The sequence below is a fragment of the Pantherophis guttatus genome, chromosome 1, assembly GCF_059756535.1.
Source record: "Pantherophis guttatus breed Tessera chromosome 1, ASM5975653v1, whole genome shotgun sequence".
Lineage (NCBI taxonomy): Eukaryota > Metazoa > Chordata > Lepidosauria > Squamata > Colubridae > Pantherophis > Pantherophis guttatus.
In genome coordinates this window covers 53,697,383-53,723,159 of record NC_142063.1, presented here as the reverse complement: position 1 = coordinate 53,723,159, position 25,777 = coordinate 53,697,383, and the positions used below count along the sequence as shown (strand labels likewise).

Below are 25,777 nucleotides of genomic sequence, written 5' to 3'. Positions count from 1 at the left end.
CTGGGACTCGGGAGGCAGTGAATAGATTGGGGGCGGGGCCAGGCAGAGGTGGTATTTATCGGTTCTCCGAACTACTTAAAATTTCCACTATCGGTTCACAAGAATCGGGGAGAACCGGTAGCAACCCACCACTGAAGTGATCTGATGAAAGCTTATTTTGTTTTAATAAAATGTGTTAGTTGGAAAAGGAGCTACCAGATACCATCTGGTACTAAGTTTATATATCAGAGTCTGGTAGCTCTTTTTCCAACTAACAGTAGTTTTACTTAATGCTAGTCATGGGAGAAAGAAAGCAAACTGTGGGACGTGGTGCAGATGATCAGTCAAATTGCAACTTTCAGTCTCTGGCAACAGCTAGAAAGAGCCACACCACCTTCAACATAGCAGGGGTTGAGTGACCCGAGGAAGCAGCAGAGGTTCCTGTAGTTGTGATTGTTTTTTGTGATGAATTGTAAGTACAGAGTGACCCAGTTTAGACTAGGTCCAATGCACCCAAATGAAGGAAGCTTGTCACTTCTTTCCAGTCCAGTTAAACTGAACAAATCATTTTCCTTTTCACTTGCAGAACTGGACAATAAAATAGATATAGGAAATAATAAGGTTTAATAATGGCTAGCTAGCAATCATTTGAACATTTTTTCATGACACATCCCTTTTGCATATACAGGTAGTCCTCAATTTAGGATCACAAAAGAACCCAAAATTTTCAAGGCAATTGTTAAGTGAGTTTTGTCCCATTTTATGACCTTTTTTTGCCAAAGTTGTTAAGTGAATCATTGTGCTTGTTAAGTGAATCATGCGATCCTTAAGCAAGTCTGGCTTCCTCCACTGATTTTCTTGTAGGAAGCCAGCTGGCAAGGTTACAAATAGTGATCACATAACCCCAGGACCGTGCCAGTTGCCAAGCACCCAAATGTTGATCACATGACCATGGGGATGCTGCAACAGGATTTCTTTGGAAAATGTAGATGTAATATTGCTCTGTTTTTGTTATGTATGCAAAAGACTCCACGATTGATACCAGACTGAGTACCAAATGAATAGAATTCAAACCATAAATCAATTTCTGCTTCATCTTAATGGTGTAACCTGCTCTTTAGAGTTTAGAGCAGTGGTCCCCAACCCCCGGTCCGCGGACCGGTGCCGGGCCGTGGAGTACCTGGCACCGGGCCGCGCAGCGGCCGGGGGACAGGAACGCTGCAGCGCAAAGGCTCCTGGGCCGTGCGCAATGGGCCTGCGCAAAAGCTCCTGGGCCATGGCCCCACCCCTGCGCGCGCTCAGCGGGCCGCGGCGATAAAAAGGTTGGGGACCACTGGTTTAGAGCATGTATAAAATTGCTACTGAGGGAGGAAAAATTAAAATTATAAAATATGATGATCCAACGCCATATATAATAAACCAACCACAATATAACTGGTTTCTTTGTTTTGGATTCAACATGTTCTTTGGATCCAGCTATTTTGGATTTCAAATCATAGTTTATAGCTTTTAAATAAGGATTTTGACTTATCCAATAAAACATAGTTAAATATACCGTGGTTTAAGTGTTATCTTTAAATTAAGATTGCTGACAAGTTGTGAAAAATCGTAAGCCAGCCGTATCCAACCATAAAAAGAGAAAGGCACCCACAAGTTGACCTTACCTCCTGGACACAACTATGTAGGTTTATTAACAGCAGTAGGACAATGGCTTGCCAGTGCCTTTAAATTTCTTAGCATAATTAGCTGGCAACAAAAAACATTTTACATTGCATGCCAAAACCTCCCCTGAGCTGGGCAATGCTTTCTGACAATGCCAATATTATTTGCTACTCTTTGTGATGATGCGGAAGAAAAATTAGCTAATACTTAGCTGTATACGCATAGAGAGGGCAGTGCCAAGCAAATATCAAGTTACTGCAATTCTGGGAAGGGTGTGTGCACACTAATGCTGCGGTCTAATTAACGTTTGTGTAGTGCTTTGCAGATACATCATGCACTGTAAACTGAACTAGGAATATGGGTAAAGCACGGAATATGCAGGGGATTATCAACTAAAACAGAGGACAACTATGGCCCCTTTATGACCTATGGACTTGCTAGCTCAGGAATTCTTGGAGTTGAAATCCATAGATTGTTAAAAGGGCCATAGTTGTCCATCCCTGAACCAAAAGGTCCTAGAGATTGTCTGCCCCCGCTCCATAGGCCAAGTGGGCCAAAACTTTTCAAAAGCAGCCATTACAGTGGTATTTATCTGGGAGCTACCTGTCCCTAATCCCCTAGAAACATTTGCTTTAATTAATGTCTTTCAGAATATTGTAAAAGAGAAACAACGGATGTGCTCTTGGGTTTTACTATTCCTTGTCCTTGTTTCTCTTTTTCATCATTTTTGCTGATGACCACTAAGAAAAATCAGAGCAAGTTTAAATCAGCAATAGCTATTCGGTGTTTTTCAATCCTGCCTAGGAAAGCTTGAGACTGAGACTTCGTAGATGTAAACCATCATTCTACTACTCTACTGAATATGGCCCTTAGTCTGATTTTGCATTAATGCAATCCGTTGATGGTCTTTGTGATGCTCAGAAGCTTGTACTTTTGATGGTGGTAGTATACTGTATCTGCACTACCATTCATTCACATTCAGAGCAGGAAGGCGAAAAATAAATTTGCAAATACTCAGGAACATAAAGGGCTGGACAAGTATAGTTGACATTGATGTATACTTAGCAAGTGTGTCTGCCAGTGGAATGTGTGAATTTGGGCTCTTTTAGATCATGAGGGCTTACAGCCTTCCTCTCATCTTAGTTGGGATAATTGGTTTCAAGAGCAAGCTGCAATGTGTTCACTGATGAGTTGAGGTCACAATTTCCATAAAATGTCTGTTTCTTTATGACTGGAATTATTTGGCACAAATATTAGATTTAAACATGTCTTTCTTCAGTAGTCAGAGATACTTAATTGAAAAGAAACAACCATGAAATTACATCTGGTCTACACTAGGGAAGGGTCCTGCATTTTCTAAGAGGCAGCAGACTGAATCATTACCCTGTGGTCAATCCCTCCCTTTCCATCTTGGTTTTAAAGTAATGAATCATATTTCCTGCAAAACAGAGATCAGAAACCCAGGTGGATCTTATTTCTAGGGTTGAGATGTGGTATCTATATCATCTTTTTTCTCTGATGATTCAGAATCATGCCAGTTTTTTGGCATAATGATGGATGTGTAACTGTGATATTTCATCATCCCCAGGCCCCGTGACTCTGGGTATCATCTACATCCATTCTTCCATACATGCTTGCCATAAGCAACAATCTTCCTTCTGCAAAAATACAGTAACTAAAAAACTGAATCAAACTGGACAGATTTACTGCAGCAAGAAGAGGATTGGGCAGTTGAGTGTTTACATCCATGCATTTGTTTTAACTTGCATTTTGACTTATCCTGACCTACGCATTTCAGCTGAGCATGATACGCAAAATGCAAAGAGAGTACAGATAGTGGTTGCCTTTGGCAAAAAGCCAGCTAAAGTGACAGAGCAGACTGATTGTTTCTCAGGGATGTTTTTCCAGGATGGGGTCTCTCGCTGTTTCCTTGACTTGGCTTAGATTGTGATTAGAAAAGGAGAAACAGGCCTTTCTGGACAGTTGGCCAATCCAACTCTCTGTTGCCTGCCAACACAAGGGAGCTTCCCATTTCCAGATAAGCAAGAGGGAGGGAAAACAAAGCAGCCAATTCTTCATGCATCATAAGCTGCGTCTGTAGTGTAGCAGCCTCAGCGATACTGACACATCATTCCGCTTCTGTCCCCAGGGCCCTCAAGACATTACTGCTGTTTAAAGGCAAGAATCTGCTCCAACACTGATTGTGGGAACTTTACTGAAGCCCACTGAGCTAGAGACATTAAGGAGACCTTTTGCTAATCAAGACCCAGGCATCCCTCCTCCTTCATCCCCTGTTATTCTCAATAGCAGGCGTTCAGGACTGACCCACTGATCCTTGTCAGGTAAGTGGCAAATTCCATAAGACTTGGGTTTTGGAAGGGAGGGAGGGAGTTAAGTTGAGGAGGAGAAATCTGCTGTGCTGTTTAGTGTGAGGATTTCCTTCAGCAACCTGTAACCAGACAACCTGAAGAGTTTATTTTGGCTTCTGCCCTTGCAGATTTGATGAAAACCAGGAGTTCAGCTCTTGTTGAGTCTTCAGCCCTCTTTTATCCTGAATATATAGTATAGCAGTCTTTTAGAAATTCTTGTTTGAAATATATGAACTTTTCAGAGCTGAAGGTGGGGAATTTCTTTTCAGTCTAAAATTGAGGCAGTGACTTTCTTCAACAAAATGCTAATTTACACCACAGTTAAGAGCTTAGATACAAGGGCTTTATACCAAGTAAACCTGAATTGTCTAAGTTTAATATCATCTGCTGAGGCTGTGACTATGGCTCAGGGATTTAGACAAGAACCCTTTAAGACTTACCTAGAGATGCATAAATGTATTTTTCCATAAAAAGAATACTTTCTGGCTCTGAAATTAGCCTTTGTCCTTCCGTGAATGTATGGAAGATTAGGAAGATGGGATGAAGTTTTCCGCAAGAGTATTTTGTGTGACAATGGCTCAGGGGTCATCTTGTAAATCATGAATGGGGAAAATATCTCTTGGATGTCTTGGAACACCTGTAAGCAGGGGTGAAATCTAAATTTTTTTGCTACCGGTTCTGTGGGTGTGGCTTGATGGTCATGTAACTAGGTGGGCGTGACCAGTTTGACATCATTCACGTCACTCACCATTAGAGCCAGGAGCTCCACATTTTGACACAGAAGCACATTCTGTCTTTCACAGAATGTCATAGAAGCCAGGAGCTGCACAAAAGCACATTCTGCCTTTCTGAAGCCCCCAACGCTTTGAGTTTCCTTCTGGCTTGACTGCCCAGGTGAACCTTGGAGCCTTCTCTTGCCTTGTCTTCATCCCAGAGGGCCACGCATCCCCCCCCACCAATCCTCCGTGCAAGCCACCCATCCCGTTTCTGCAAAGGCAGAGCCTCCCCCTTGCAGGGCGATCCAAAGAGGGGAGGGGGATGCTGCTGAAAAAGCCACTTCCACCTGGGCCTCCTCCTGCAGCCAAACGTGCCCAGCCTTGCTTGCCCTTTCCTCAAATGGGCTGTGCATGGGGCACTTGGAGAGCAAGCTCTCCAACCTCTGTTCGTGTGTGTGTGTGTGTGTGTGTGTGATCTGAAGCCAAGGCACCTAAACTTCTGGCAGCAGCAGGGGAGGCTTCTGAACAGTCCCGAGTCAGCCAAATCCACCTGACCTACTTGCTGAGTCTCGCTATTCTCCTCGCCCCCACCCCCACCCCACTGAAGCAGCGGCTTCCCTGCTCAGCCCCAACAGGCTATGCATCCATGGTGCCTGCACCAGCATCCTGAGAGAAGCAGAGAAAATCATTGCTTGCAAGCAGACAAGCAGAGATAGTAAGCGTACGCCGTGCTGTGGGAAAAATGAGAGGTGCTGTTGTCCCGCAGAGCCTGCTGCTGCTTGAGTGAGGTGGGGGGGGCGAGGAGAATGGCGAGACTCGGAGTAGATCAGGTGGATCTGGCTGACTCAGGGCTGCTCAGAAGCCGCCCCCGCCGCTGCCAGAAGTTTGGGTGCCTCGGCTTCAGATCGCTCCCTCCCTCCCTCACACACACACACACACACACACACACACACACACACAAATGGAGGTTGGAGAGCTCTCTTGCTCACTCTCTCCAAGCGCCCCATGCATAGCCCATTTGAGGAAAGGGCACGCACAGCTGGGCGCATTTGGCTGCAGAAGGAGGTGCAGTGCAATGGGGTTGTTTTGTTCACCGTGGTAGTACTTCGGGAGGGCAGGCAGACGTCTGCAGCTGACAACTATAATGAATATGTCCACCTGCCCTCCCGAAGCACCACCGCGGCGAACAAAACAACCCCATTACTATGGATGCATAGCTTGTCGGGACTGAGCAGGGAAGCCGCTGCTTGAGTGGGGGGGGCGAGTAAGGTGCTAGCTCCTTCCCCACAGCCCTGTCAGGCTTGCCTGCCTTCCACATGGGCTTCTGTTTGCCTGCCTTCGCAACCTGGCCACCGGGATGCCAGGAAGACAGCATGGAAGGCAGGCAAGCATGGCAGGACTGCGGGCCATGGACCGGTTCGGGGGCATGGCCAGCCAGCCATTGCTCCCGGTTCGGCGAACTAGCCTCAATCTCTGCTACCTATTTGCCTGAGCCGGTCCAAACTGGGAGTATTTCACCCCTGCTTGTAAGGCATTTTGGTCTGATGCTTTATAGATCTCAGCAGGAACACCATCCTGCCCTGTTGCTTTAACTTCACCTATGAAGTCACTTCCTTGATCTCATCAATAAGAGGCAAGTCTAGGGCATCTAAGACTGGCAGCCAAGGAATCTACTGTAAAACATCAGAATCAACTCTGGACAGCCCATTGACTAGATTGTGTTCTGACCTAGACTTCCTGATATAAAGTAAAAAAGACACAATTAATCCCCAAACCCCCTTTTTTATTTTAACGGCTGTGAATTCCTTTCATTCACAGCACGTGCTGAATTACCAAGAGTTTATAAATAGTCCAACAAAAGTCTGCCACAGTCCTTCGGATAAGGCTGGTAAACACCCACCTTTATCTTATTTGACACTCTGCCAAAGACTTAATTGGCAATTATCTTATCAAGGCCATACGAAAACACAGAGTCAAAAATGGAGCTTCAAAGTACACCATCCACAATGTTGCTTCCTGCAAAGGCGGACGTGCCTTTGCTTTTCCTTTATGTCTTATGGGAGGGGCCACTCATCTCCAAGTCTTACTCCCGAGTTGTCCCTTTTGTTTTAACTGTTCTTGGCTTCTGACAGCTGTGCACATGCGCGCACTAGGAACAGGCTCCCCCTGTTCCTCTGCCTCTCTGATGTCCGACTCTGGAGGCTCCGGATTCCATACATAACTCCCAGATGGCCCCATCTCTGCCTCCAATGCAGAGCCCTTGTCCAAGCCTTCCCCAGACTCCACGACTGGCCCATGTTCCTCCCCAGCCTCCTCACTGTCTAACTCTGCTGCCAGCCCCGCAGGCTGCTGGTGGACCACAACAGATTGGAAAAATGTCCAGCCCAGTGGTTTTTTAGCCCTTCCTAATGTTGGATCATGACAGCAAGGGGGAGCATTGTGATTTAGAAAGACCATAAACTGACTTCATGATACTGACAAACTTTCTGGTGGCATGCATGTCTCCATAAAGTTCTACCTGCTCAGCTTTCTTTGCCATCACTTGTCCTGCATTTCTTGCAGTTTTACCTGTACTTTGGACTGCAGATGTTTAAAGTTGCCTTTCTTTGAAATAGATGATGGATTGTTCTGCCAGTCTGCATAAGCCTTGTTCTTGGCTTGAAGGGCTGCTGAAATGGTCTCGTGTTTTTCATCAAACTAGTCTTCATATGCAACTGGGATGCATGAGAATTGGGCTGGTGCATGCGTGCACTCCCACTTGTGCAAGCAGCGGATCCACATGCCTGCCCCTCAAACAAATGAAGCTGTGCACATGCTGTTCTGTCCCCGCACATGCATGTACATACCTGCCTCTTGCACAAAACCATCCCTTCTTCCACCCCTCCCCCTGCACTGGGCCACCAACCAGGAAATGTTGGTCTATATGATACCTTTAAACTGTGTCCACTTTTCAGAACATGTTCCTACAAGCGGTAAATTGCTGGAGATTTTTTCATTAAGTACATCTTGGAAATGTTGGGCTTAATCTGGGTCTTATAATCTTCTGATGTTGAATGACTTTCTTGATGGTTTAAAATGTAGAGGGACTATGTTTAGGTTGCAGGCCAACCAGACCAGCCTGTGGTCAGTCCAACACTCAGCACCTCGCATGGTTCAGGTAATGGTGCCATCTTTAATATCATGCTGTCATACTATGACCTAGTCAGGTGCCAGTGTTTGGACCTGGAATCCATTCAGGTAGTTTTATACTTTGTGAACATCATGTTAACAATGCATAGATTGTGCTCGACATATTTACTCAGAAGCAGCAAGCCATGCTATTCAGTTGCCTACCCTGTGTTTCCCAAGAACTCCATCTCAGTTGTCTCTGTTGGTCCCCACTCTGGCATTGAAATCTTCCAGAATGGTGAGTTTGACACTGATGTGTTGTTTGAATAATCCAGGTCCTTGTAGAAACCTTCCTTGTCTTTATCTGTACACATGAGAGTTGGTTTGTAGGTCTTGACAGTACTTAAAAGTGCTCATTGATCTTTTAGTTAATGTGGGGTTGTTTTAAACCAATCTAATAAGATTGTCAGCTTTGGATACCTTGCTCCTGACATACTATAAAGCTGTTGAAAAAAAGAGTGAATTTTGGTGAGATTTGGCAATCATAAACAAGATTTCACCCATATAAATATTTCAGATTATCTTTTTATTTCAGTCATCCTACAGGTGCCATAGCACCCAAAGTACTTTGGGTGCTATGGCATCTATAGGATAAACATTTCAGATAAGCCATTATTGCTGACAGTCAGAATGGCCTCCTATTTTGGGTACTATAATCTTCCCGAAAACCAAATGGAGTTGTTTATTTGTAGGGAGATGGACATAATATGAGGATCTCATCTCCTCTAACCAGAGAACATCCAGATCTCCCCTTCCAACATCTTTGCTTTAAAGAAAGTTCCCAAGAGAACTAAAGTCGTTAGACATTAATAGTCTGTCATTTCCAGATGGCCCTGTTTCCAGTCTCACCCTCTCAAAGTATTTTGAAATCTGCTCTTGCTGAGCTCAGAATGCTGAGAACAGGCAGAGTAAATCATTAAACTGTTAAGGCTGCCTCCAGCCTAGGAGAAGGCGGTTACCTTAGGTCATTGCTCCACCCTTCAACTATAGCAGCCCCTGACAAAAAAATTTTTAAATGCCCCTATTCCAGTGATGGGTAACATTTTTGCCATTGCGTGCCAGGAGCGAGGGGGGGATGTCACGCGTGCATATCCCCACACCCATAATACTATGCGCCCTGCCCCTGCACATGCATGCATGACACCCCACCCACCCCCCCGCTCCTAGCATGCGATGGCACGGTAGGCCCATTTTTTGCTCTCCCCAGCCTCCAGAGCCTTTCTAGGAGTCTGGGGAAGGTGAATATGCTCTTCTCCATCCCCCGGCAACCTCCAGAGGCTGAAAAACGCCCAGTTTGCCAACTTACGGTCTCACCGGAAGTTGGCAAATGGGCCATTTCTGGCCTCCGGAGGGCCTCGGGGGTGGGGTGGGGAAGGTCATTTTCGCCCTCCCCAGATTCCTAGAAAGGCTCTGGAGGCTGGGGAGAGAGAAAAGTGGGCCTTCTCCACCCACCCACCCCCAAGGTCCTCCGGAAGCAGGAAACAGCCTGTTTCCCCAGTTCTGGTGGGCCCAGAAGGGCCGCGTGTGCCGGAGCTGAGCTCGCGTGCTCACCGATATGGCTACACGTGCCACCTGTGGTACCCATGCCATAGGTTCGCCATCAACGGCCCTATTCTATATCAAAGAGGGAAAATTAAACTATTAGTCTTCATTTTATCAATTTTGGGTATTTTCAGTACATGCAGTATGTGTATAGACATTGGTTGTAATAAAAACCCTGGGGTGATAAGTTGTATGGACCTCAGCCCTTATTGGAAGCTCTGTTGGTGTCATGGCCCTGTAGTTTTGCAAGCAGAGGCTTTTCATGAGAGCCATAATAACGGTTGTAGGTTGCAGGGTGGAATATCTATGTGAATCGTGCAGAGAGATAGCAATGGCCCACTTGAGCTGAGAGGCAAGATAAAGCAAGCATTTAGCACATTGTGTTCATATAAACAGAGACAATCAAACACAGCAGTTTTTTTTTTACCGGCAGGGATTGTGAAATTGACTAGGAAGTGACTGGAAGAATCATTCACTAAGATTGCTCTGAAATCCACCAGAGAACTTCATGTTCAGATGGAGTTTTTCATGAATGGGATAACGATTTACCCCTAAGGTTTTCAGCACTACAAATTGCAAAATAGAAATTTAATCTGCAACTCAGACACATTGGGGGGGGGGGAATCACCTCGACTGCACAAGGAGAAGGAGAATGCAAGAAGTAGGCTGCCTGGTACCATGCTAAATTAGCATAAATGTCCCTTGTGGAGCAGCCCTCCATTTATAGAGGTGTCAGTTTGACCCAAAGCATTCAATAGCAGCTTTCTGTTCAGTAGACACCATAATTCTGCAGGGGGAACCGCCCTGGATCTAATATCCCTTATTTTTTCCAATAGTGTGGAGGTATTGGTGCCCTTGCTGTTCTTTCTGTGTACTGAAACTGCACTGAAATGATCTATGCCTGCAAAGATGAAAGCATAATGATGTGAAAACACTCTGTACTTACATTTCTATAATGAGGTCTGCCTTTTTCCAAAAGATGACACAGCATTAAAACAAGCATGCTCAGCAGTGATAGATTTGACAAGCCCATGGAGAGAGTGATTTTCAGAGCAGTGCAGATGGATAAACTCTGGGTCTTCTTATCTGATGGCCAAGGAACTGCTTTGTCCTGTGAATTTTATGTTATTTTTTTTTTTTTCAAATACAGGCAAGATCAGATACTGTAGGTCTTCCTGGCAAGCCTGCCTTTTATTATTGAAGTGACACATTTCAGTAACAAACAAGAAACGAAGTACTGAAATTACTGAGATCATCTTTGTAATACAAAACAATATGAATTACAGATAGTTAGGTGCATTTCACTGGTCAGTCAAGATAGCCAAGAAATGTACCCCTAAGTTCAGAGGTACATTTCAGTATAAAAGGAATATTGAAATGCCAGTTCTGACAAGCATGAATAGGTACATAATGTTGAACTTGTAAGGAAGATGGTAGGGCTACACACTCCTTCTTCTACTGTTTTTGCCATTTGCAGTAAAGGTCTAGTATAAGGGTATGTGAAACTCAAGCAGTATTGATCTGTCAAGAAATTCTATCTTCAAAAATCTCTCCGTTTGAAAATAGGATAGCTGGCCTTTTCCTAGTCTCAGCATGTGCTCTAGTGACATTTATGTTGCTGAAGGAATATGATGCAGTTTTCCATAATTTTCTTCTCTCCAGAGATATTGGGTTTCATTTCACTCAAATCCTGTAAGTTAAAGTCCAACATATGTGAAAAGCATTGTGTTGAGGCCAGCAATGTAATATCTGCAGAGTCGGGGGAAGACATATTTTATTCTACAGTAGTTCTTTGCTGCTTCGGTTGCAGTGGAGATGCCAGCACCTGTTATTGCAAAGTTGTTTAACAGAAGACGGAAAGATTTATTCAATGGAGAGATTAGTGTCAAAATCTGTGTCAATTGGTAACTGGATTCTCAGTTGGTACTGTAGTGCTGTTTAATCTAGAAAGATCTTGCATTTGTGGAATTGGGAAAATGAATGGAATAAAGACCCAGGAGATTTGCTAGAATATTGCAGGTGAAAAGCTGAGGTTTGTTGGATAGTTATTTATTTTTTAAGTAAGCAAGTTTTTTCGGCTGAGGGGAGGGTATTGATTGGAATTCTAATTAAACATATTTAGAGAAATGTCACTGGAGAAAATTGGGTTAACTTGTGGATACTGAAATGGTTGTGGTGTTGTGATAAAGCCCATGTAGCTGGCTGTGGCATAGTACTAGCTTGCCATCTCCCCGTGCTGAAGTTTTGCATGTTCAGTTGGATAGAGGCCAATGCACAGCAAAACACAAGAGAGAAGACTTTATATGTACCTTGGCACGTACTGTGTCTCAAATTTTACTTATGATATGTGTACCAAAAATCTTGGCCAACAGACTTGGATTCTTTGTAAAAACACTATGTGCAATTGCATTATTTATATTCTACTGTTATGCATGAATACAGTACATGGAAGAAGTATATAAACCCCACACTCACTCACAGTGATGATGTTACCTAATTGGGTAATGAAGCATCTGCAACAAACAATTAAGCTCAGAACGCACCAAGAACTCCACAGTTCAATCCTGAATCACACATATTCTCTTCTATTGGTGCATATTCTCCTTAGAGAACAAGAAGCAAGATAAAAGGAAATATTCCCCAATAAGAGTGAGTGGATAGTCTAGAAACCTTCTAAAAATATGGTTCTTGTAGCTTAGTCAAGTGCACAGATGTGTTATGTCAGTTGTAATAAGCAGAAGCTTCCATAAAAGAGGGCTGCTTTCTTCTAAATGCATGGAAATGAAAACACATTCATTTTCTGATTACTGTTTACTGTTACCAACTTTTTAAAAAAGCTGCCTTATCTCACACTCATGCTTCTTTTCATGCATGCAAGAAACGAGCCTTAGATCAGTAACACAGAATATTTTCCTACCTGAGGGTCAAAACTAGGTAACATCTTTTTAAGAAAAGCAGACCTATATAGAGGCTGATCTGATGGCGAGAAATGAGGAGGTGAGATTTAAATGCTGGAACCAATTTTTTGGTCATTAGAAAAAGAAAACGTTTAACATAATTAAGCAGAACACTGTTTCTTCTCAGAGCGCCTTAGGTTACACAAGCTTCTTTTTTTCTGTTGAAATACTCTGTGATTAACCTTCTTTATAGAAGAACACAGAGGAGGACTGAATCTTAAGAATTACCATTCTGAAATGGGAGTTGTGTAGTTCTAACAGAGTTTCACTCCCTAACGAACCCAAAATAGTGTATTTTAGGATCTAAAATTGGTAATACTCTAAAATGGGTAATACTCTAAAATGGATAATACTCCTCTTGTTTCTTGGACATCATCTTGAAGGTTTTACTCAAAGCCCCTACTGTATCCTTTCTTAACACATTTGATGGGTATCTACTAGCTTAGGCATGTGCCTATTTATTATCCTAAATATTGTAGTTTTTTATTCAAATTCTTCTACATTATCTTCCGGTAAAATTGGGGGTTGCATGTGGGATAATTTTATTTATTTATATTTCATACTTCTTATCTACCTATCTCCCTTTACATAGTCCCCTGTTTGAAGCACTTCAGCCTTTGATTACTGTATTCAGTTTAGAATGCTTTAATAAGCATTGGGCCTTATATTGGCAAGCAGAAGTATATTGGTAAACAATTTTGGATCCCTCACACACACACACACACACACATATGAAGTTTACCAGGCTGGGAAAGCTTAAGTGAAAACATTAAACTTTCTTTCTAGATAGATTTAATGCTCTTTTTTGTTCATCATTTCAGATTTCCATATGCATGTTCTTTCATAAAATGCTCAATAGCAATAGCACTTAGATTTACATACTGCTTCACAGTGCTTTACAGCCCTCTCTAAGCAATTTACAGTGTCAGCATATTGCCCCCAACAATCTGGGTCCTCATTTTACCCACCTTGGAAGGATGGAAGGCTGAGTCAACCTTAAACCAGTGAGACTTGAACTGCCGAACTGCTGGCAGTCAGCAGAATTGGCCTGCAATACTGCATTCTAACCACTGCACTACCACGGCTCATTATATAAATTATAATTATTAAATACTCATTATTAAATACTGTCTGATGTTAATCAATTTTTTTTTGGTTGCCCTGATTTGTTTAACAATAAAAGATTATAGAATAGAGATAGGAAATAAACAAAACAGAAGGGAGACATGGAAACTAGAAACTAAATGAGAAAGGATGAAAACAAACATATATTTGTGGGAATTTTTATATTTTGTATGTATTAAATACACTCATATTCATGCATTAATTGTTAATGGTGGGAAACAAATAGCAGGATCAAAGGACTTCAAAAATCATATATTGCTTTCCAGAAAAGAAAAAGAAAAACTTAAGGATTTCCTTTTTCCACATAATCTGCATATAGTCTTTCATTTCCAGAGAAGTTTTATGTCTTTTTTCAACTTCAGCTGCAGCAGATGGAATTACAGAATAGATTCTTCTTAATTGTGGTTCACAAATCAGATAATTATTTTGGTGTTTTCCTTCTGTATTTCCTGGCACAAAATAAGAATAAGGTTCAGAGCACTATGGACAGATTCAGCTGGCTGCCCCTATTTTAAATTAACCCGATTGTCCCCTGTTAATTTAGCAATAAACTGGCTAGTTTGAAAGAAAATGTTAATTTGAAACAGAAAAATAAAACGTGAAACTTTACTAAATTTACTAAAAGGAGGGGGAGCCCAAGGCTCAGTTGTGCAGTTCACATAATGCAAGCCAGTTTTACTTCTGAAAGGAGTTTAGCCTCACATCCCCTTCCTGTCATTTGAAAGATAAAAGAGTACTGGCCCCATGACATTGGAGATCATCCATATTTTTTCTTCCCAATTGACCCACAAGCCATGAACTGATGCTTGTGTACAGAAGCATTTATTGATGGGTCTTTCCTAGTTGATGCTGCGTATTGATTCGTCTGGTAAGCTGACTCAGTGCCTCTGACTGCAACTTCCCCCTCTCTTTCCTGAGAGATCTCCCCTGACCTTGCACTCTCAGCAGCCAAAGTCACATATATGGATAAACATCATTCATTTGTCTAGCAAGTAACAGCTAATTGGACACAAATCTTAAGTCACACCCTCTGCTTCTGCAAAAACAGAGGCAGGCCTTTCAGTCCTGATATGCAGGATTCAGGAGCTGCAAGAGCAGTGGAAAAGGGTATAACAGAAGAGACAACCTAGTTGAATATTTAATATTTAGGACTCCTAAACAATCTTCACATTTGCATTTTAAACTGCCTCTCCATTAAATCCTACTTGATCTGTCATTGATTTAGAGTTCATCTTTTCATATGATTGCAGGGAAGGAAGGTTTATGAATAGATCTAAGTAAATAAAACTATACCTATGCAAAACAAGCTTGGTATGGCTTTTAAAGAATGTAAATAATCACCTTCGGAGTCTTCATGTACATATTTTTAATCATGCCAGTTGGGAATAAAATATAAATTTACATCCATTCATATGTTCATATGTTAGTCCAGAGTCAGCTAATTTATGTTCACTGAAAAAGAATATCTTATTAATCTTTGGAAATCACAACAACCAGCTATTTTGAAGAAGAATGAGATGCACCTGCTCAGAGTAGTTAATGCTCAATTACATAATCAGAGGCTTGCTTTGTGTAAGGTAGGTTTCTGCTTTTATTGTCCAAATGATATAAATTGCACAGAATTCTGTAGCACAAAGGACCAGCAAACTAATGTTTTACCATAACTCTAAAAGCAAGAAAACAAATTTGTTTTCAAAACTTGTAGATTTCAAAAAATGCCAAACATATTTATTCTGGTTCCTTACACTTCTAAATTCTATTGGAAGCTCAGCTACAACACAACAGTTGGCATTCAGTATGTATTATTCCAGGCTCACTGGTTTAGATATTAGATATTACAGGATCCAATTTGGATCGGACATAGGAACCAGAGATTTCCTCTTCCGAGCTTTAATTTAGATATTAGGTCATAGTATCTAGATTCCTTTCTGTGTTTTCCCTTTTAATAGATTTTTGTAATGAGAGGGGAAAAAGGAACAAAGTGCTGGAAATCATAGGAGGGAATGGCAAATTATCATAATCTGGATTCTTTTGTTGCTTATGAACGAAACAGGTTGATTACATTAAGAAAACAGTGTGATTGTTTGACAGCATGATGAAATATTAACATGTTGTTCTGTTAAAATGCAAGAAGTCACAGTTGGCAGAACTGTGATTTCCTGCTAGCCGGTCTACAAGACTGAGAATAGGAGTGAGCAGCACCTAACTGACCTTGATGGATCTCAAAAAAGCCAAGCAGTGTCAGGACCTTCAAGAGAAACAATCTATCCTACTCTATACAATTTATTGATGCATTATTGTAATGCAAAATTGTAATTGCTCATGATTCACTAGTCCTGTGAATAAATGAGAAACAGAATTTGTTTATTTTCAAGTGATTTTTTGGCACTGAGGTCAAAAAACCAGCTCACAAAACCGATATAGAGGGAAGAAAAGAAAGGGTGCAATACATACATCAATAACAATAATAAATAATAAAAAACAATAATAACCTGTATAAGCCATTTCTCCATCTCTTAAGACCTTCAAGAAAGAACTAGTAAGAGGCAATAAAGCTCTTAATTTTGTCATTTTGAGATGGTGGCAGCAACGTATTAAGGATATTTGCCTATCACCAAAATAGAACAAACTTCTTTTTAACACCATTTATCTGTCAAAGTTATGTAAATCAGGGTGCACCACATAGTCATATTCTGCTTGGTTATAGACTGACCTATCTTAGTAGAGTTTGAAAATTGTTCGCTTGAGCTCTTTTAGCTTCTGGAATTTGTTGTTTGTAAAATGAGATTAGTAAAATGATTGTCGGGGGCACTATGCTGACTCTGTAAACTGCTGTTCTGCCCCAGCTCCAGATTCCCAAGGATTGTGACACACACCAACGGTCCTTATCAAAGTTATAACGTACCAAGAATAAACAAAGTCCGGCAAAGGTTGGCAACCAGCCCAGAAAACAAGATACAATAAGACATTCACTCTCCAAAATGCTCTGTAATAATTACATGTTGTTTCCAGCAAGAAATTACTAACTGCATACGACTTAAATAGGCTAAGGGAGTGGCCAATTATCCCCAAACCTTACTCTTGAGGAGACCTCCTCCTCCTGAGTAGCCACTCCTGCCTTTTGGCAGCCCTGCATGCTCAAGCATTGAGGAGAGGCTCCTCCACTTCTCTCTCTTGAAGGAGCCTCTGGAGGTTCTGAAGGCCCTGGCTGAGTTTCTGCCTCTGGCACCACATCCTCTTCAGCCTCCTCGCTGTCCAACGCAAGCGCCGGCTGCGCAGGCTGCTGGCGCAACCCCACACCAGCCTCCTTGTCATTGGGATCAGCCACGATCCGCGCAGGCCACTGGCCAGCCACAATAACCGCTTAGAGAGGACTGTGAAGTGATATATAAGTCTAAGTGCTATTGCTATTGCTATAGTGAGGAGGTAAGGCCTTTTCTCTCTCTCCCATTTGCATTCCTGTTCCTGACTTGCTAATAACAAAATCTCTGGTTCTGGTTGTTTTCTACAAGTCCTGTTTCTCCAAGGTCTAGAATGAGAGAGACTTTACAGTACAAAAATGAAAGAATCAAGCACTTTGAAGAGTGCTTATTGTTTAGTCAGACCTTGAATAAGGGCGATAGGGTGAACCTAGCATATAAAATAAAGGCAATTTTATGTCTGTGCCATTTTTAGTGCACATACTTCCACATACTTACTTCCCATATCAGATATTTCTGTATAAGCAATCAGTGGAATTCTGAAATAAGTTCCAATTCAGGTACTTTCACATGCTTGTTTACGTGTTTATTTATTAAATTGCTATGCCACCCATCTCACTGTCCATATGAATTAATAGTAACTTTGTACATATGTACACTTGCCTGCTACTGCCTTCACATGACACACTGCACCATAAATCAGCCAACCATACTTTAGTTCAGTGTGTTTTTTTAATTGCAGGACATATTTTTCATTCATGATTTAATATGTCATATGAACCCAGAAATCAGGCAAATTAAAGCTGACAGTGGGGAACGTATTGTGGGCTTGCACAACCTGACAATTGAGAAACTCCTAATTCAACTAAAATGGGAAGATTTCAATGCCATGATCACTTTAAACTGAGATCTTAAACAAATGTCACAGATTTGTTGTAAGGTAAATGGAGAGGCACCACGTTTGCTGCTTTGATCTGTTTGAAATAGAAACGAGATCAGTCAGATAACCCTGCACATGGCTGAAAACTCTTGCAGGCATGTTCCACTTCACTGCTTACAGATATATGCTTTTTGTAAAGAGAAAACATAGAAACAGACCGAATGCTGGCTGACCCTAAAAATGGTCCTGTCATTAGCTCTTGGAAAGGTAACAGAGGACTGAGCTACTGGTTGCTAAGAGCCCCTCTAATTATTTGCTGATGGTCCAGAGCCATTTTCCTTGGTAACCAAAGGGAGATGAATTATTAAAAGCAACTGGCAATGTCAGATGGAATTGTTTACATAGGGAAGGGAAGCAAAGGGAGGAGGAGGCAAGGAACTGCACTCTCAGACAACCTGGAGGTAGGAGTATAGCTCAGCTGGGCAGCCATCTGGCTTCACCTTCCTCTGCTTCCCCAAACACAGGAGGAAACCCATAACGTCTTTAACTTACTCCCAGCCATTGTCTTTCTAGATAGGTTTCGAGGTTTAGAAACAAAAAAGGGCCAGTACTGAAAGCAGACTCTGACTGGCTGTTGCCCCGCTGCAGAATAATAATACTAAATACACAATGTAATTGAAGTGTTCCAGCAGTGTCACAAGGAACAAGAGATTTCCACCTCTACCCACAAATGTTTACTTTGTAAGGGATGGTGAGGTGTGGCAAGACAAGTTACACTGGATTCTTACAAAGAATAAAGCTGGAGACACAGAGCCTGTTCACCTTTGGTCTGCTAGAATTACTGGTTTAGTTTTGTGTTTCTTTTTTATAATGGCACAGACTAACTACTATACAATGGCAAGAGTCGACCGTGGTGTCTGGAACCAAGCCTGAATCGTGGGATGATCCTTTGTTGGTATGTATCGTGAGTCTGCTGTTCAAGAAAGGTAAAGAGGTGCTTTGTAAAACTTGTCGGAACATAAGGAGGAAGTGATCTCTGTTGCTGGGAGAACCTTCATTCTCAAGAACAGCTGTTCCAGGTGTGATGCTTTCTAGAGGGGTGATTATTACACTTGCTGCCATTCTCAACCAGTCAGAGTGGGAGATGTGTGCATTATCATTCAATGCATTTGAAAAGTACTAGTTATATCTGTGTGCGGGTGTCTAATTTAGGAGTGGATGGAGCAATGAATGAATGGCTTTAATGAGTTTGTAATAATGGCTTTGAATGAATTGAAGGTGGACACATCCATCTGTTTAAAGCTACTGTAGGTTGAGTTCTAGGAACCATCAGAACCAAATCAAACAGGCTTATGTCTGTCTGTGTCAAGGGCGTTAAAATGCTACAAGTGTCATTTAGAAAAAAACTCTGGTAGATCTCTTTGGAATGATGTGGGAACATAAACCAACATATGTTATTCTCAGGTAAAATAACTGTGTGTGAATGTCCAAATCTGAGTGCCCCCAGGCTGGCATTTTGCCTGATACAGGATGTGACCATGCATACTAGCTCCATCCCCAGTGTCACCAACTTCCTATTTTGAGCGGGGTTCCTGCTTAGATGGGATTTGTATTTGCTTTAAACATAACTAGAAGACAATTTTCTGAACATGGGAGAAAGGGAAAAAGTTGACTAAACATACAAGGCCACACGTGGAATTCTGCATCCAGTTTTGGCCACCACATTATAAAAAAGATGTTGAGACTCTGGAAAGAGTGCAGAGAAAAAGCAACAAAAATGATTGAAGAACGGTTGCAGGAATTGGGTATGGCTACTCTAGTGAAAAGAAGAGCTAGGGTTGACATGATAGCAGTTTTCCAATATTTGAATGGCTACCACAAAGATGAGGGGGTCAACCTATTTTTCAAAGCACCATAAGGCAAGACAAGAAGGAATGAACGGCTTGCCTACAGAAGTTGTGGCTACTCCATCACTAGAGGCTTTTAAGAAAAGACTGGATAACCACTTCTCTGAGATGGAATAGGGTCTCCTGCTTGAGCAGGGGGATAGACTAAAAGACCTTCAAGGTTCCTTCCAATTCTGTTATTCTGTATTCTGAGGCTGCCCAGAGCAGGGAAAGTGTACCTAGTGCCTGTGTTATGTCCCTTTGGACCTAGTGATAGGATAAATGTTTGACGAGGGAAAAAAGGAAGAATAGAGGGAGAGATGGATTGCACACTCCATTGTTTTGAATTGTATCTGTTTAGAGATACAGGACTACCATGTTTCCCCGAAAATAAGACCCTGTCTTATATTTTTTTGAACCCTGAAATAAGCACTTGGCCTTATTGCCATGCGCTCAAAAGCCCGATTAGGCTTATTATCAGGGGATATCTTATTTTGGGGGAAACAAGGTATCTGATCAATCTGAGCATTGTGTTTCTAGTGCTTTCTGCCATTAAAAGGTTTTCTAATCATTGGGAGGTTGGCAGAGAGTCAGCTAAATTTCTTACAATTACCTTTTACACCATCCTATTTGAGGGAGTTGGGGCATACTAGACTAAAAACAGGAATGGAGAGGATGGCATTCCATTAGCTGGAAGCTAAAATCATTTTGAAATACCAGATGCCTTAAGAGACAAGTCAGAGTATTGCTGCTTGCTTCCACTTATGGGCTATTATTGGCATGTTGGCAAATAAAAGATCGTTGCATAGAAGCAATATATTCCCTTTACAAAGGTAGCCCAAGCCCAGTGAAGCTGCCCTTATAATTTCTCATCTCACAGGAAAGTAGTGTACATAATATATCTTTCTTTTTAAAGATTTCTCTGGAGTCCCACATTTTGATCCCGTGCTTTCCCAAGCTAACATTTGCAATTCTCTGGACTAGATTTACCTAATTTAGCACCTTCCAGTAGGCTTTGGACCACAATTATCAAATTCCTGTCCAATATGGTAAATCCACTGGTGCTCCATTTCCACAAGGCTTAGTGCCCATTCTTAATTCACCCACTTTACTAATGTGCCACTAGCTGACTGACCCATTCATATATCACAATGTAATGTTTTTCTTCATGTTTCTTTGATCATTTCTTATTAGTATACAAATCCTTTTAACACCAATTTACATAATAGAAGCAATTAAAATAATAGAGCTGCAATGGGCCATTTAGACCATCAGTGTTCAGTGCAACAGTCCAAATTAAAGTATCCCCAATAGATGTCTGTCTAATGAAAGTCAGCCACTGCCTCTCTGGATAAATTGGTTTATATAATTAATAAACACAACATTATCTTTTTGGGGGCGTCACTTGTTTTTCAGTTTCCCTAACATAACATTTTTTTCTGTTAAGCTCTGCAATATGAATACAGTGGTTTTATTTTTAATTTTAAAGATCCAACCTTTCCTAAAAAGTGAGCTGAAAAGGCAACATCAAAAATAGCAAAGACAAAAGATGCTGGTGTGTGTGTGAGTTTAATAGAAAGAACATCACAAAAGTGCAATCTTACTTAGAAGCCAAAAACAAAACAAAACCCCAAAACCAAAATTAATATTAGTCACTTTGAAAATGCAAACAGAGACAACCTAAACAACCCTGTGGTTCAAAGTGCTTTCCCCTTATATCTTTCCTTTTTCTTCATTTTGTAGGATGAAATGCCATTAAAGCGAGCACAGAGGTTTCTGGGGATGTTAATTCCAAAGCCTGAAGTACTGCTAGTAAAGAGAATCTCTCCTAATCTTCACCCTCAATTCTTCAGATATTGATGGGGTAGGTCTACTTAATAAGTGGCTGTCATCATTGCCCTGGGTTCTTCCTTGGAGGAGAATGAGGTGTCAGGATGAAGATGAGAAGCCCTCGTTGCAGGGGGTAGAGTCTGAAGCAGAATCAGGTATATCTGGTGTATCTTTAGACATTGATCTGAAGTCCTAAACAGGGAGTAGGGAGTCCTGCTAGCTCACCTTTCTGACCCACAGCTTTTGAGCTCTGCTATTACATGGAGAAAAGGTTAATGGGAAAAGTGCCAGACTGCAAGGTCAGGCTCCCCTGGGAAAAGCAAACACCTTGGGAATCAAAATCACAATGACTTACAGCTGAACCTGGGATGAGCCAGTTTCTGGATACTACCGTATTTTTTGAACTATAACATGCTCCGAAGTATAAGACACACTTAGCTTTTGGGGAGGAAAACGCACAAAAAAAATCTGCCTCTGCCTCCCAGCAATTTGCCTCCTTACAGCAAATAGTGGGGATAGGTGGAGGTGCTCCCCGCCGCCTGGAACAGGTCGAAAATGGGACACATGGAGGCCGAAAATGGGGTGCGCGGAGACTGAAAACAGGATGCACGGAGGCGGAAAATGGGGCGCACGGAGGAGGCAATAGGTGGCAGTGGCAATGGGTGGCGATGGTGCTGATGGGTGGCGGTGATCCCTGCAGCCTGCAGCAGCTGATAGGAGGTATTCCGGGAGGCAGATCCAACCGCCAATCAGCTGCTCGTGTTAATCAGGCTGTGCTGAAACTGACCTTGCTGTTTGCTGCAAGGAGGCAAATTGCTGGGAGGCAGAGGCCGAAGGGTGGGGGCCAGCAGGTGGGCGGGGCTTCAGCAACATTCACTTTATAAGACGCACAGACATTTCCACCCACTTTTTTAGAGGGGAGTGCGTCTTATACTCCAAAAAATATGGTATATAAGGGAATATCAGAGGCTGATACATTTGCTGAAAACAGCATTCTTTTTAATTTGCCTTCCACTCTCAAAGTTGGCATTAGGGACCATGAACTGTTCTTGGGTATATTAACTTTCCATCTGGACTTCCGGCATCTAACTCATCTTCTTAGAATAGTATATATATATTGGCTTTAGCATTCAAAAGATAATGTTAAAATACTACCTGACAACTCTATAGGCTGTTTTAGCAAGGATCTGACTGTCCTCTGTCCTCTATATCTCTGTATGACACAGCAGAGAACAAGCTTATAGAAGGATAAATGTATCCTCAGATATGAAAGTCTCCTTTGAGAGGCCCTTTTCAGTCTCAGAAACCTAGTGTCCAGAGCTATGGACATGGCCCCTTTCAAAGCCTGCTGAAGCCTAGTTTCTCTCTTTTCCCCTAACTCACTCTTAGGTATTTTACACAGCAGAACTCCCTAAGAGACCACTGATTTGAGATGGACAACATGATCATGACCACATCTTCATCAGAAGATACAAACTCCGTCTCTCTGAATGTTCTCACATATCTGGATACTCTGACCAACATTACAGAGGAGCAATGCTTCAGCGCCCGTTCCCACAGCACTGTCTTGCAAGGGCTGCCGTTTGGTGGTGTGCCCACAGTACTTGCTCTCAACTTCCTCCTTTGGATGGTGAGTGAGAAGGAGAAAAATTATCTTCCTTTATTATCTGTTCATAAATCATCACCCATAACAGGTAGGAATGGCAGACAAGCAGTAACATTTGGACAACTGTATATCTTTACATCAAACACATTGCATGAGATATGGCAGTTTTCTCCTTCAGTCCCTGATATAATTCTCACTGGTTTCTTCCTTAGATGTTTCTTGAACTCTTGAGAAAAAAAAATCTCCACTGATACAAAGAGAAATATTTTCTCCTGAATATTAAAGCTATGGCGAACATATCATATGGCCTGTAGTCAGAGTGGTATGACTTCATATTGGTAATGAATAGGAATAACCCAGTGGTAGGATTCAAGTAATTTAACAACCGGTTCTCTGCTCTAATGATTTCTTCCAACAACCAGTTTGCCAAACTATTCAGAAAGTTAACAACTGGTTCTCCCGAAGTGGTGCGAACTGGCTGAATCCCACCACTGGAATAACCCCATTCATTCAGTCAGGTGACAGCAAACTTCCCTCTGCAACATTGCTTCACCCCAGCCAGTGTTCCACACAGGCCAGGTAGGTCTGCAGCCAGCCATCCAGTATATATATTTTATCTAGTGCAGCTGTCCCCAATCTTTCCACCTTGAGCCCCAGCCCAGGAAAGGGGGGCTGTGAGTGGTATGCGCACACGTGCACATAGCTCCATTAGTGTAAGCAGTGGTCATGCGTGTCCTCCACTCACATGAATGAAGCTTCACGCTTGAACGGAGGTGCTTGCACTCATGCATGAAGCTCCACTTGTGCAAGCAGTGGGCCCTTGCATTCGCGCATGAAACCCCACTCATGAGAGTGGAGGACTCACAAGCAGAGGGCACTTGTTCTTGCACATGAAGCTCCACTCATGCGAGTGGAGAGTGCTCACATGCAAAGCTCCATTTGCGCAAGTGCTTTCCCATTGCTCGCGTGGCCCAGTTTGAAACAAGCTATGAGCCGGTAGTGGGCCACAGCCCGGGGGTTGGGAACTCTTGATCTAGAGACCACCTCAACAAACAAGCAGGAGAATTCATAATTTCTTGCTCATCTTTACTTTGTACTGTTTTACACTTTTTCTCCAGTTTAACTCAAGTTCAGAATTCAACTGAGAGGCACATTTGTATCTTAGTGTGAATTCCACATATATTCATGCTATTCAAGACAGAATTAGCATATAAAAATTCCTGCCTGTTTATTTTTCCATCTTTAATTTATATTGTCAGGGTACATGCAACATATAGATCTGTTAAAAACTGAATGGATGCATTTGTACCACAGGTTAAGCTTCATTAATGTTAGTTTCTTTGGTCGTGCTGTGGTCATATGAATGCAGCCTGGTTACACTTCAGTCAGTTGTGCAAACCCAGAAAACGATTCAAAAACCAAGTTTTAATATTTAAGTGAGCTCTGAAAATCTACGGAAGCAGAAATCCCATTCTGCAGCTATTATTGTTGTTTATCATTTTTACTGCTATTTCTGTCACAGACAAGGGGAAAAGAATGGAGTATTTACATAGTGGAGAAGTTCATTAAATCGATAATGCTTCTCTCCAATTGCAGGTACTTCTCTTCATCTTTTCCTGCCTTCGGAAAGCAGCTTGGGATTATGGGCGCCTCGCTTTGCTGATGGATAATGACAGGTAAAATCTAACCTTTCTAAAAGGATGCAAAAGCTGAAAGGCACAGAAAATTATGAAATATTTTGCTGTTTACCAGACTTTTCCAGTTTAATGCCCACAGATATGTTGTGACTGCAACTCTTAAGAATTACCTGCCACTAGCAGTCCAAGCATTTTGCAGGGCATCAGATTGGAGATGGCTGCTGTACGTAGTCCAAAATTATCAGTACTGATGGGTGCTCTGTTGAGAATATAATGCACAAGGGCAGTATGATTAAAGCTTCAAAACTGGCATAATAATAGAAAAAATGTCATTAAGTCTACATGACTAGTAGACAGTGAAAAATGTTTGCAATGTCCCTTAATTCTGGTAGAAGAAAAAATAATTAAATTCCCTTAAATTTTCCTTTTAAAAGAGGAACAATCCAAAGCACCTCCATAACATTCTTAATATAGATGAAATCCCAGAATTGTGGAGTTGAAATAATCTAGTCCATCTCTTTCTAACATACATGAAAATCAGTTGAACCACCATTAAAAAGTAGCTGTCTCACTTTTTCTTTGTAGCCTCCAGAGATGGAGAACCCAGAACTTCTAAAAATAAATTGTTTCACTGTTGTATAGACCTTGCCACCCAAAATGTTTCTATATTCGATCAATATAGTAAAACTGCACTATTGGAAAGAAAAGGAACAGCAACAAAATCAGACGGTGACAATACCAAAGAACTGGCTGAAATTATACCACTGATGGAATATGGGGGAAAAAAATTTAACCTCTTACCTTATCCATTGATATGTGGTACTGAAAAGTTCAACTGAGATTGCCACCGGCCCAGGTTTTGAAAATTAAGATATCTGGAGGAAGATTGTGGACTTAAAAGGCATATTTTAGTAAATAAGAAATTAGAAGAGCAAGATGTAAGATACTTTTGGGCAGAAGATCACATGATAGTTAATTGGTGAAATAAATCAGTGAACCATGAGCCAAGAAATCTCTGGTTGATAACTTGCCTCAGGAATGATTTCCCTAAGTGGTAGCTGTATGTTAGCCTTAATAGGCTTCCTTCTATTTCCTGTAATGTAGGAATAATCAAAACAGCTTTCTTGGAAGAAGAAAAAACACCAGTGCAGTTCTCTAATTCTGACCCTTTTTGAGATGTTTGTCTGCATCCTATACATCTCACTTAGTAATATTGCTTG

The 25,777-nt window shown here is 41.8% G+C and overlaps 1 protein-coding gene and 1 long non-coding RNA gene across 51 annotated transcripts in view; one reads left to right on the top strand and one right to left on the bottom strand.

The window, feature by feature from the left end:
* TMEM63C (transmembrane protein 63C) overlaps positions 1–25,777 on the top strand; it is a 75,474-nt gene that overhangs the window by 17,981 nt on the left and 31,716 nt on the right. For 20 of the 50 annotated variants that reach the window (XM_034418199.3, XM_087873772.1, XM_034418195.3 and 17 more), the window contains 5 exons: positions 3,791–3,983; positions 18,478–18,553; positions 21,228–21,348; positions 22,704–22,944; positions 24,517–24,596. In XM_034418199.3, coding sequence (XP_034274090.2) covers positions 22,747–22,944; positions 24,517–24,596 — 278 coding nt within the window. In that variant the 5' untranslated portion in view covers positions 3,791–3,983; positions 18,478–18,553; positions 21,228–21,348; positions 22,704–22,746. The remainder of the gene's footprint in view (positions 1–3,790; positions 3,984–18,477; positions 18,554–21,227; positions 21,349–22,703; positions 22,945–24,516; positions 24,597–25,777) is intronic. The other 30 variants (XM_087873876.1, XM_087873828.1, XM_087873874.1 and 27 more) reach the window with 2 other exon arrangements.
* LOC148116410 (uncharacterized) lies at positions 13,889–25,498 on the bottom strand. The gene is made up of 3 exons (XR_015728902.1): positions 25,359–25,498; positions 24,728–24,816; positions 13,889–13,967 (listed from the first exon to the last, which is right to left on the bottom strand). It is a non-coding gene; the product is annotated as an uncharacterized LOC148116410 (long non-coding RNA).